We start from the raw sequence: 13,055 nt of genomic DNA on the forward strand, positions 1-13,055 counted from the left end.
CTTATTATCCAACGTATTTGCTTATCCAACATTTTGCCGGCCCGTTTATGTTGGATAAGTGAGACTCTACTGTATTCATATGTATAAGTGAAGAACAAGTTTTGGAGCCAAAATAATGGGTTTTGATATGACTCATGGATTGAGGATTATTCTGCAATTGGGCAAGTGCCACCTCAGGGGACCAGCTTCTCTTCCAGGGCTATTTTTCCACTTAGATGCACAGAAAGGCCAGAATTGGTCTCACAGCAGGGAGAGAGTAGAGGAGGTCAGTGCTTCTGGGTACTCTGGGATGGACTATGTTCACCAATCCACTCAGATAAAGGGATAGATCCCTTTTTCATAGGAGTTAAAGTATGCATCTCCCTGTATGAACCACCACAGAGATTAAGATCTTCCAGGAGGCCCTGCTTTCAGTCCCGCTACTGTCACAGTCGCGATTGGCGGAGACGAGAGACAGGGCCTTCTCACTGATTGCCCCCCCCCCCCCCCGACTATGGAACTCCCTCCCTGGGAAGATTAGATCAGTCCCTTTCCTCCTGTCCTTCAGAAAGATGGTCAAGACCTGCCTGTGGAACAAAGCCTTTGGGTCAATGCGATAATGGCAGCAATAGGAAATCACCCTGCTGGCCAGATACAGTGCGGCTGTCTTGCAATGATTTTAATTTGAAGATAACTGATTTTAGTGCTTATGTATATTTATGGTTTATTTTATGGTTTATTGCCTATGCTGGATGGGGTGCCTGTGCTGGATGAGGTCACACTCCCTCTGAAGGCACAGGTGCGCAGTATGGAGGTGATCCTAGACTCATTGTTGAGCCTGGGACCCCAGGTCTCAGCGGTGGCTAGGGGAGCCTTCGCACAATTAAAACCTGTGCGCCAGCTGCGTCCGTACCTTGGGAAGCCAGACTTGGCCACAGTGGTCCACGCTCTTGTTAAATCCCGATTAGATTACTGCAACACACTCTACGTGGGGCTGCCTTTGAAGACTGTTCGGAAGCTTCAACTAGTCCAAAGGGAGGCTGCCAGGTTACTAACTGGAGCAACATACAGGGAGCATACCACTCCTCTGCTACGTCAGCTCCACTGGCTGCCGATCAGCTACAGAGCACAATTCAAAATGCTGGCCTTAGCCTATAAAGCGCTAAATGGTTCCAGCCCAGCTTACCTGTCCGAACGTGTGTCCCGCTATGACCCATCATGGAATCTAAGATCTTCCGGGGAGGCCCTGCTCTCGGTCCCGCCAGCCTCACAGGTGTGGCTGGTGGGGACGAGGGACAGGGCCTTTTCAGTGGTGGCCCCCCGCTTATGGAACACCCTCCCAAATGAAATTAGACAGGCTCCCTCCTTCCTGTCTTTCCGAAAAAGAATGAAAACGTGGTTATGGGACCAGGCTTTTGAGCAAGAGTAGCAGCAGAAATGAGATATGATAACTATATGACTCACTGATAGACCCCATTTGGACTTGAAATACGCCTGAATGTATATTTATATATATAATTATGTAGGTTTTTAATGTAAGCTCCTAATTTTAATGTAATTATTAATTTAAACAGATTTTTAAACGTGATGTAAACTGTTTTTGTTGTGATGGAGTCTTCAAGTAGAGATCCTACTAATTGTATTAGAAGAGGCAGGAAAACTGCTCATGAGCAAGACTCTGATGAGGAGCAACAAAGGAAGAGAATCCGGGAAATACTTATGGAGCCCTCTGATGATGATACCTTTGAGGGTTTTGAAGGGGATTGTGGGACTGGGAGTCAGGAGGATGGGATGTCAGACTTTGGGAGTGAGGTGATGGATTGGACTAAGGTTCAGGAGATCCGGGAGATTCTTGAGGAGCCCACAAGCAGTGGTACATTTGAGGGATGGCATGGAGAAGATACAGATGGATCCTGGGGAGTTATGGGTTTGGCTAGAAGGTGGTCTGGCTGGATCGTAGAAGGGCTGCAGCTGGAGGTGAGGCGTTTGGTGACTCCAGCTCTGATGAGGATTTGCAGCAACCAGCTGTGGATGGGGCGTTGGCTGGCTCAAGTTCAGAGGAGGACTTGTAGATAAAAGTAAGTTTGTTGCAAATGTAACTTTGCAATCGGCAAGGTGTTTGTTGGGCGCTTTCGGGATCTCTGTTTCAGAAGACGTGTTTGGAAGATTGCTTTGGGACCTGCCAGCATGCCTCCGTCGCTTTGGCTCTTTGTGTTTACCTTGGACTGGAATTCAGTGACTGTGACTTCTTCCTGACGATCTGGACTGGAATTTGGTGACTGTGACTTCTCCCTGACAACTTGGACTGGAACTCAACGCCTGTGACTTCTCCCTAACGACGCGGACCGAACATGGCAGCTGTCACTTCTCCTTTACAACATGGTTTTGCTTTAGCAACATTTTGGGGCATTGTGTGGCCGTTGGTCACTGTGGGTTACTGCTGGTAGCTTTCATGTGTTTGTTTAGCTCCAACCAGCAGGTGGAGCGAGTTTCCAGCCTTTTCAACTAAGTTTGTTTTAATCTGGATTATTTCCCAGGATATTTCCCAAGTTTGGGTCTTTTGAGTTCTTTTTGGACATTGTTACCTCACACTGAAGAGAGTGTTTTGAGCCTCCTTTTGGTTGTTTCTTAGGCTCTTTTGTGTTGTTTTTGCAATATTGGCTGGCGTCTGACTCGTAATAGTTTTGATGTATATGCTCATATTGTAAGCCGCCCTGAGTCCCCTGATGGGTGAGAAGGGCTGGGTAGAAATGATGTAATAAATAAATATATAAATATTTTATGCTCCGGCATTGAATGTTTGCTGCATATATGTTGTGTTCCACCCTTAGTCCCCTTCGGGGTGAGAATGGTGGAATATAAATGTTTTAAATAAATAAATAAATACCTCAATTGATCTGTGGCTAGATCAGCTAAGGTTTTGGGGGTTGATTTTTGATTAGTATTTCTAGACATATACATTAATATATATACTTTTGTGTGTTTCTGTTTGTTGTATGTATATATGCATGTATTTGAACATGAGACTGATGCCTTAAACAGAAGTTTCAGATGTTAGATAAGAGGCCCTGTCAATAGCATTTGACTGGTATTATTTCTTATAAACTTGAAAGGAAAACTTGCTCTAGTTATTTACATGTAATATTGTTGTGTACTTTCAAGTTGTTTCTAATCCATGGCGGCTCTAGCGCAAACATTGTGGGGTTTTCTTGGCAAGATTTGTCCAGAGGGAGGTTTGCCAGACCCTTTCTCTGAGGCTCAGAGAATGTGACTGTCCCCTAGATTTTTTCCATGGTCAACAAGGATGGAGACCCTAGTCTCTAGATTCGTAATCCAGTGCTCAAACTACTGTGTCATGATTAATGGCTATGAATTATTTGGATAGTTCCCTTTTGAACATTTCAAAAAGAACCATCAGACAGTGATCAGTACTATATTTGATGTGATGATATCTGAGGATAACATAGTTTATTCAAGCCTTGTTGATTATGTAGAATTAATTCCATAAACAGTTCTATAACATACTCTGGTAATTGTCATTTTTTTTTATAGATCACATCTCTACTGGAGCTAGTGTACTCCTCCTGTGGGCAGATTCCCCAGGCATTGGCTCTTTACTATGATGAGCTTGCTAACCTGATCCAGAAAGGGAATATGGACTTGCAAATACTGGTAGGATATATTACTGATGATCTCTATTGGTTTAGTTATCAATATCGCAGTGGATGGTCCTTTAAAATTCCCTTGGTGTCTTGGATGAAATTATGCCCTTGTATAGCAAGTGACTTCAGCATAGTTTTTCTATTTAATGTTCCTATAATCAGCCCTAATTAGGTCCTCACAATCTCTGTAAGTCTTTAGAGAAGACTGTCCACATACAGATAAGTTGATAATGATATAGGATTTTCCCAGAATGTTAAAATGAAGTCTTAGATATCATTTATGTTTTGTTTTAAATATTGCTGTGGGTTCATTTTGTGGTTTCCTGTAGCACAATGTTTTTCAAACTAGTCTGAAAACCAGAATTTGGTCTCAACCTACTTTCTGGCAAGTCTCAGTGCTGTAGACTCCCCACGTGCTTAAAAGTTCTGACCCATGGCTGGGCAGTGATCTTATAGTTCAGGGATGAGTAAAATGTGGGTCATAGGACTCCACAAGGGTCAGAAATAATGTTCTGGCAAAAAACTTCCCTTTTTGGAAAAGAAAGTGACTTCCACTCACTTTCTGTTGCCAGAAAAGCCCTCTCTCTGGCCTAAAATAATCCAGAAAGCCCCCCAAAATGACAAAATTGCTTCTCTCTCTTTTCTTTTAGGACTGGATTGGAAGCAGTGTGGTGAAGGACTTTGAGGAAGATTTTGTGACAGATCTTGTCCCTATAGAGGACAGGTATTTCAGAAAATGTTTTTATTTTTTAGTAAGAATAATTTAATAAATTATGAAGGAGATGGCCTTGACTCGATGTTCGTTTCCTCTACAGTGCTTTCCTGTTCCCAGTGAAGGCCCTGTATTGCTTAGAAGATGAAGAAAGTGAGGCAACAATTGCTATTAACTTATTGCCTCTTGTGTCCCAGAGCTATCTGAACAAGCATGAAAATGAAGTCACAGCTAAAAGTAAGGAAAAAAGGTAAGCAATACTTCTCCGTTTGTATTGAAATTAATAGAAAATCTGTTCGGCATGGAGGAAATGTGACTTCTAATGTAGAATCTTGTAACTGATGTAGAATTATGGGGATCCATATTTCCATCATCCCACAGAAACAGATCGATTTCATAGTCAATATGAAGAAAATACACAGGCAATTCTGTTAAATGTGTTGTCAAAGGCTTTCATGGCTGGAATCACTGGGTTGCTGTGAGTTTTTTTCGGGCTGTATGGCCATGTTCCAGAAGCATTCTCTCTTGATGTTTCTCCCACATCTATGGCAGGCATCCTCAACGCAGATGTTATCGGAAGGCCAGGAGAGAATGTTTCTGGAACATGGCCATACAGCCCAGAAAACTCACAGCAACCCAATTCTGCTAAATTTTAGAAAGAAGAGAAGACTAGGGCAGCTGTCCCACATTATGCCTTCCCAAATCAGGTGCAAGTTTCTGGCTACAGTTTGCAATCCCTAGCCCTCTGTTTCACTGAATACATTCTCCAAATTAAGTCAGCTTTTTGGGAATATGAAATCAAAGATTTCAAATCTGCAGAGTGATTTGAATTATGTGACCAGAAAAAATTCTAGGAATATAGAAAGCTAATTTATAACAAGTCATGTGTTTTGTTTGTTTGGCTTATTAATAGACTTCCACCAGCTCCTTCAGGTTTAAGAAAGAAGTCTATCTCAGTCTTAACTGCAGATTTCCAGGGACTGAACTGGAGGCCTTCTACGTGCAAAGTCACAGTACTTTCCTTTAGATGTCATTGGACTTCCCATAATCCTTCTCCATTGTTATGCCAGTGAAGATGTAAATTGAAAATATTTGGCAGAGCTCAGCTGCCTACCTTTGCTACAATCTTCTAACAGTATTATATACTGGTACATTTCCTTTCAGTATACTCACAAGCTTCTTCTCTTCTCTTTAGGATAGTGTCTCCAGTGTGCTTGTCACCATTCTTTCGGCTGCTGAGGCTCTGCATATCAGAACTGAACAGTGGGAACTTGGAGGATATTGATGCTTTATTAGGTACAAGATGCAAACAGCTAGCTTTGGCTGATCTGGGTCATCCTATAATCTCTTTGAAATACTGAAATGTTGCAGCTGAGGCAGCAATATTATGTTGAGGCAAAACAGAGTTATGAGTTGGATATTCATACCTTATCTACTCTTTTGACTTTATCTACACCTCCAACGTTCTGTAGCAGACTGATACTTTTGCCTTAATAAACCACCATCCAGTCATGACAGTTTTCAGCGGTCTTAAAAACAAAATTCAACTCTGTGTTCTCTGGGCATGAAATGATGCTATTTACTAGGTGCAGGTACAATAGAAGAGATGGGGTATGAGTTGTTTCTTCTAACTTTTTGTCTTATAGTGTGCCCTTTATACCTGACCAACCTGGAAGTAGGAGGAAAGTTAGATTCGTTGTCTAAGGAAGAGCGAGAATTCCTCTGTACTCTCTTATTTCATGCACTAAACTGGTTCCATGAGGTACGAAGTACTTTCAGAGGGTGATATCCTATAATGTCCTTCTGCCCTATAATGTTTCCCTTCAATGCCTGTTTGGTAGATTAGGTAACTGTGATTTGGGAAATTCTTATTTCCTTTAATGTCCTATTGGAAGTGCTCACTTATATGCTTTTTTGACTTCAGTAGACATGTACAGTCTTTCTTCCATATCAACGGATTCTGCATCCATGTATCCTGTCACTCATGGTTTAAATTTATTTTTTTAAAAATCTCAAAAAGCAAACCTTGAGCTTCCGGTGAAGAAAATGGGTCTGTGAGCAGTGTCTCAGTGAGCTGACTGAACACTGGGGCATCCCTGGGTGTTTATCAACCACAGAGCACTGTAGCATAGTTTATACAGTCATTTGGGAAAATATAAATCATTAAGGCTGTATCAGCAGATGCAATTGCCTCTGTTCTTTAGTGTAATCTGGCAATTAATTTGTTTTAATGGGAGTCATATTTGGGACTAAGCAAAGACTGAAGGACACATTTCCTCACTGCAGAAATTCACAAGTTGTGGCTCTGAGCTGTTGCATGTAGGGACTTTGGAGTTGATGTGACCTCCACACATACCTTTTCACTGATCATTTGGGTGACACTGAGAAGAAAACCACAATGTTTCCTGACTACTGCTTATATACAATTGGCAGCAGCAGCAGCAGCTACCTCTGTGTCAGTGATGGGAGAATGTGTGTTCATTGGGATGATGGGAAAGAGTATGAGTACAAGGAGGGAAAAGTAGGAGAGAAAAGGGGGTGGCCTTCTTGCTGATACCAGTGAAGCCCTCCAGACTGAAAAGTGTATACACTTTTCACACATTATGAAATGTATTGAGACCTCTAGCCGACTTCCTAAGTATCAGAATTAGATTTCTAATTGAATTTCAACAGCTTCTAGATCTCATAAATGTAATTTACCTCTCAAGGTTGTGAATGCCTTCTGTCGACAAAATGATGCTGAGATCAAAGGAAGGGTTTTGGCTCGGTTACAGAACATTACAGAACTACAGAGTCTGCTGGAGAAAGTCCTGGCAGGTAAGCATACACAGAATATGGGTTTTAATGAAAGTTGAGGAAAGCAACATTCAGACCTGCAGAACATTTTTCTGGGTATAATGCATTGGAAGCTTTGAAATAGGAGGCAGCAAGGCCTTATTACTTCTGCCAAAGGGATATCTGAATATTGAGGCTCAAGCCATTGGTGTCATAACATCTGTTATGCTGCAGTTTCCTCATGTAGTGTCCAGAAAGCTACAGTTTCTTAGTCCAGCTATAACTACATGAAATTGAATGTAACTCCAGTCTGAGCAACTTATCTGATGGAATACAGTAGACTCTCACTTATCCAAGCTTCACTTATCCAATGTTCTGTATTATCCAATGCAGTCTCCCTTTTAGTAGTCAATGTTTTTGTAGTAAATTTTGCAATGTTTTGGTGCTAAATTCTTAAATACAGTAATTACTACATAACATTACTGTGTATTGAACTACTTTTTCTGACAATTTGTGTAAAACATGATGTTTTGGTGCTTAATTTGTAAAATCATAATGTAATTTTATGTTTAATAGGCTTTTTTCTTAATCCCTCCTTATTATCAAAGATTTTTACTTATCCAATGTTCTACCGGCCCGTTTATGTTGGATAAGTGAGACTCTACTGTAATATCACATAATAGCTCACCTTATACAATGTTTCATTGCATTCCTGCTTCTGGCCTTCATTCTTTCAATCCAGCTCTACACAACATCTCACTTTCTGACTTTACTCCTATCCTTTGGACCTTGTTTGTCTGATCTAATCTCTGACCTCCATCCTGTCAATGGTCACGTTTTCTGCCTCTTTTCTGCTTTCCTATCTTGTCATAATCGGATCCCATCTCCAACCTTTACACAGTTTGGGTTCCTGGTCACTAGATATAGGGAAAGAACTGTGCTTTATTTAAGTATCTTGCTTTCTGTACCATGATAATTGTGAAATATTGTATGTGAGTACTGTATAAGTCGAGAGCCAGTTTTGAGGCCAGGATTACGAAATTTGATATGACACATTGACAAATTGAGGGTCATTCCATATAGAGGGCAAAACACAAGTGTCACCTCAGGGAGCTAAGAGCCCTCGGCCACCATCACCATTTCCCCACTCAGGCATCAAAAAGGCCAGAAGTGGCACCATGGTGAAGAAAGTAGAGGGGGGTCGGTGCTTCTTCCAGTATTTTCTAAGCTCTTGCCATTCACATTCAACTCGGAATTAAAATACAGTATTCACACTGATGTGTAGATAAATCAACCCAGGTTTATTGGCTTAGTTTGCTGAATGAAATTTCTAGGCTTATACATGAGTATTTGAAGTAATATGAAACTATGTCCTTAATAATATAATAATAATAATAACTTTATTTTTATACCCCACCTCTATCTCCCCAAAGGGGACTCAGGATGGCTTACATGGGGCCAAGCCCGAATAAAAACAATAGCAATATAAAACACAACAAGAGACATGCACAATTATAAAAATGTAAACATTACCCAATAAAAACAAATGACAAAAACTAATAAAAACATGGATTAAAACTGAGAGGTTGTAAAAGTAGACTGGGTAAGGTGCACCATATAAATATTATAAACACGAAGTGACTGATAAAGTGCTGCAAATTCTTGGAAGTGCAAATTGGGATGGGAGTAGACCCTGTGTCTATATCAAGTTGACAAAGGTAAAAAGTACAAACCGGTACGAAAATGGTTACAGATACAGGATTGTTATGGGGATGAGCAATCTTTATCTTAAGGCCTGAGTGAAGAGCCAGATTTTCAAGCTCTTTCTGAATGCTACCAAGGTGGGAACTTGCCTGATTTCCTTGGGTAGCGAGTTACAGAGCCGGGGGGCCACCGCTGAGAAGGCCCTCTCCAAGATATCCCAAGATATCTTTCAAGACCTTGTTTGCCCAACAAACTTTCAATTAAACTATTATTCCCTAACAATAGCATCTTATTGACATAGTGTTGATACTGTGTTTTCATTTTTACAGGTTGCTGTTGTCATCATCTTTATTAATGACCTGCCTCATTTTCAAAACTAGCACCCAAGAGGGCCTGTAAATTTAAAAAGCATACTTTTTGAAACAATTACAAAAGATAAACATTACATAGTTTTAAAGTATTAACACCTGAAAACAATTAAAAGATACAGTGGGCACTTGGTATTCACTGTAGTTTGGTTCCAGAAATCACATGGATACCAACACCCATGGATGCTCATGTCCCATTATGTATGTTGCAGTAAAGTGGGTTCCCTTATACAAACTGGAAAAATCAAAGTTTGCTTTTGAGATTTTCTTAAATATTTTCAAGCTGTGGATGATTGAATATGTGGATGCATACTCTATGGATATGATGGCAACTGTAATTAAAATGTAAAAAAAAGTTTAACCCAATATTGCATGTTTTTAAAGGCCTCTCCCTTTAAAACTGTCAGTTCTCAATAATGTTCTCAATGTTGGAATAAGAAGTCTGTCTGAGAATATGCGATGCTTGCCTTCTGTTTTAACAGCTGAATTCCTTCCTGTTTGTCTTTCTAGCAAGCCCTGGATATACTCCTCCTCTTGCTAATTTTGATTCTGAAACCGTAGAAGGAATGCCTATTAATAATACGGTTGGTACCACCAAAAAGAAAAATAAAGGTAATAGATTGCAGTTTATGAGAATATTGCTTTTTCAGTGATGTCTGCTGTAGATGCTTCTTATGGTCAATGGCTCTAACTTGGTGTAAATACAAATCAGCATTTCTTGTGCTATAGCTTGAGTCTGATCTGTTGTCCATCTAGCCTGGTACTATCTGCTCTGGCAGGAAGTAGTTTCCACAGCAGCATGTCTTTCCTAGCCTTGATAGGAAAGTGCAATTCAAAGTTCAAGTTATTCCCTACAAAACCCAACACGGTTTGGGTCCAATCTATTTGCGCAACCGCGTCTCCTCCAATGAACCTGCCCAGGCCTTAATCTGCTGGGGAGGCCCTTCTCACGGTCTCACCTCCATCACAAGCGTGGAGGGGATAAGGGAAAGGACCTTCTCAGTGGTGACCCCCTGGCACTGGAATGCCCTCCCCAAGGAAACCAGAATGGCTCTCACTTTAACCAATTTCAGGAAGGAATTAAAAATATGGCTGTGGAGACAGGCTTTTGGAAACGACTAACTATAATTTTAACCGTTGGAGTTTAAACGGAGTTTTAATTGACCCAAGTGCTCAAACTAGCAAGATCAGGTCACATGATGTTTACTTGTTGTAGTGTTTATATGTTTTATGTTTTATATGCTTAAATTTCACATAGTTTTATATTGATTGTAACATTCTTGAGTTATATTCAATCTTATTTATTATGACTAGTTTTATTTCTAGTGATTTAAATGGTTTGACTTGCTATGTGTTTTATTATTATTTATGTTATTGTTTTATTGTAAGCCACTCTGAGTTCCTTTGGGAGAAGGGGCAGGATATAAATAAAGCTTCATTCATTCATTCATAACCGAGATATTCTTTAAACTGGAGAAGCCAGGGACTAAAATTGCTTTAACCCTGAGTGAAAGTCACCCTCTCCCTAAATAAGCCAGTACAAACACTATTGCATGTGACAAGTATTTTTCTCTATTGATTTTTTAGTTTTTCTCCTTGCAGCTGGTACTTTCCTGTCTCCTCTACAATTTTCTTCTTGCTCTCATTTCTCTGAAGCTCCCCTGCATGTGATCCTTTCAACTGGTCTCATCATTTTTCTCTGAACTACCATGAATGCTTTAGAAATAGAAATGATTTTTCCTCCAGTTGATAAATATGGTAACACTAGTGATTACATTTCTCTTCAGAGAAAGTGTGAACTATCCAATCAAGAACCCTGTATAGTAGACTAGGCTGACCCTTAAGCACACATTCAACTAGTCAGCTAAATGGGGATTAAAGTCCTTAATCCAAGTCCAGATATTTATCTGCAATGCCACATTGTTTTTATTGGTTAGTTCAGTTACCCAACTTTATTGTAAAATAGTCTGACTTTATTTTAAAATATTTATATCCATCTTGGTATAGGTTGAGGCAGCATACAGAAAGAAAATAATAAGCATTTTCCTTCCCATTTGTCTTACTAGACACTATAAGCACCCAGAAAGCTGGTTTAAAGTTTGTTTGTGAAATTTCTTTTTCAGGAAAAAAAGCCCTCAAATCTGACAGCAAAACCAGTTCTACAGACAATTCACAAATGGAGGAGGACACAGAATCAAATCTACCTGAATCTGAGGCCAGCCAGCTAGAAAAGGTTCTGTATATCCAACACACTCACACACAAAAGAGACATTTTGAAAAGAAGATTTTGCCTTTAGTCCCCTTCTTGGAGAATCTCATGATAACTAGAGTCTTAGCAGAGATTATCCAGAAAATGAGCATGGGTGCAAGCAAATGAAAAAACCAGGCCTTTGCTCAGTGAGGATCTGGGAGAAATAGGTTTCCTATTCTTAGGAACCACTCTAACAGCTTCAATTAGTGCATTAGTGATGTCACTGTTTCTCTATTTTAGTCATTCACCTGGTGAAAATAATTTCATTTGGTGAAAATTCTAAGTCAGTTGTCCAGAGAAGTACAAAGCCTGGAGAAGTACTAAACTCATTGCTTTCTTATGCACCTGTTTCATTAGATTATAGTATATCTTCATTTAGGAGGCACAGGCATCTGAATGTGCTATCACTTTCACAGCCATTTGGCAGTGCTTATATGGTATCCCAAAGAGTAATATGCACAAACTGAAACAGACCAGTTGTGTATTTCCTCTATTGCCATCAAGAAATATCATAAATGTGGAATGATTTTTTCCCATTTGACTGTTAGTATCAGAAGTCATTTTAAATAATCTTTTTGTTGCAGAACTGAGCCTCCAACTTGGATCAACTAGTGTTTTTCCTTTGCAGGACTCCCCAGGAAAGGAATCACGGACATCACTGATACCGCTGCAGAGTTATAGTGCATATTTTCGCGAATTAGACTTGGAAGTTTTTAATATACTTCACTGCGGGCTGCTGACCAAATCTATTCTGGATACTGAAATGCACACAAAGGCAAGCAGACTGAAAGATAGTTAGAAGGGGATGGCAAATAAATTGTAATTTTGCACTGTCTTTAGCCTTCTCGGTCAAAGACTGCTGGAGACTCCGAAAAATGCAATTTTCATGATTCCATAGTATTAAGCCATGACAGTAAATATGGTGTCAAACTGCATTAATTTTCCTGTGTAGACTCACCCCTAGAGAAGGAGAGATCACCCGGTATTCCTCCTTTGCCGCCACTATAATCTCAAAAGTCAAGAACAGAGCTAGTGTTTCACTTCTTTTAGATATGATTTGGAACATACGAGAAAAACATCCTCCCAAATTCTTTTCTTTCTGTCCTGTTCCTGTGGAATATGATGGAGTAAAAGGTGGGCTCCAAGTGATCAACATTCTCTGATCAAGTCTTAAACTTTGTGCTTCCAGGATCAGATTACCCTTCCCCAGCTCTATCCCTTTCTGGAGGAACGGCCTTAAAAGGGTAGATCTCTAATTTAAAGCCTGGCACTCATCCCCTCCAATAAGGCTCTCCAGGGGTATTAGATGCATTGCTAAGGTAGCATCTCTGGGTATCCATCCTGTTTACTCTGTTCCTTTCTTCAAATGTAACCTGAACAGGTCCTTGATTTGTGATATTGTGTTGCTTGTTTTAAAATAGACCCGTGAAATAGTGCAGATAGGGCCAGCTGAGCTCCTGTTCCTTTTGGAAGATCTGTGCCGTAAGCTGGAACATGTGTTAATACCAGCCCCTGCAAAGAGAGCCCCTTTCTTAAAGGTATGTACAAAAGAGGGAACATTATTATATCTGTAAATAAGCAGGGAGTTGTTAGCACACACTTTT

General features: G+C 40.2%; 1 protein-coding gene across 2 annotated transcripts in view; it reads left to right on the forward strand.

The window, feature by feature from the left end:
* fancd2 (FA complementation group D2) overlaps nt 1-13,055 on the forward strand; it is a 51,652-nt gene that overhangs the window by 25,850 nt on the left and 12,747 nt on the right. For both annotated transcript variants that reach the window (XM_062970110.1, XM_062970111.1), the window contains exons 21-30: nt 3,532-3,651; nt 4,292-4,365; nt 4,457-4,603; nt 5,549-5,649; nt 6,000-6,115; nt 7,062-7,170; nt 9,711-9,812; nt 11,324-11,433; nt 12,080-12,226; nt 12,873-12,989. In XM_062970110.1, coding sequence (XP_062826180.1) covers nt 3,532-3,651; nt 4,292-4,365; nt 4,457-4,603; nt 5,549-5,649; nt 6,000-6,115; nt 7,062-7,170; nt 9,711-9,812; nt 11,324-11,433; nt 12,080-12,226; nt 12,873-12,989 — 1,143 coding nt within the window. The remainder of the gene's footprint in view (nt 1-3,531; nt 3,652-4,291; nt 4,366-4,456; nt 4,604-5,548; nt 5,650-5,999; nt 6,116-7,061; nt 7,171-9,710; nt 9,813-11,323; nt 11,434-12,079; nt 12,227-12,872; nt 12,990-13,055) is intronic.

The sequence above is a fragment of the Anolis carolinensis genome, chromosome 2 (assembly GCF_035594765.1).
Source record: "Anolis carolinensis isolate JA03-04 chromosome 2, rAnoCar3.1.pri, whole genome shotgun sequence".
Lineage (NCBI taxonomy): Eukaryota > Metazoa > Chordata > Lepidosauria > Squamata > Dactyloidae > Anolis > Anolis carolinensis.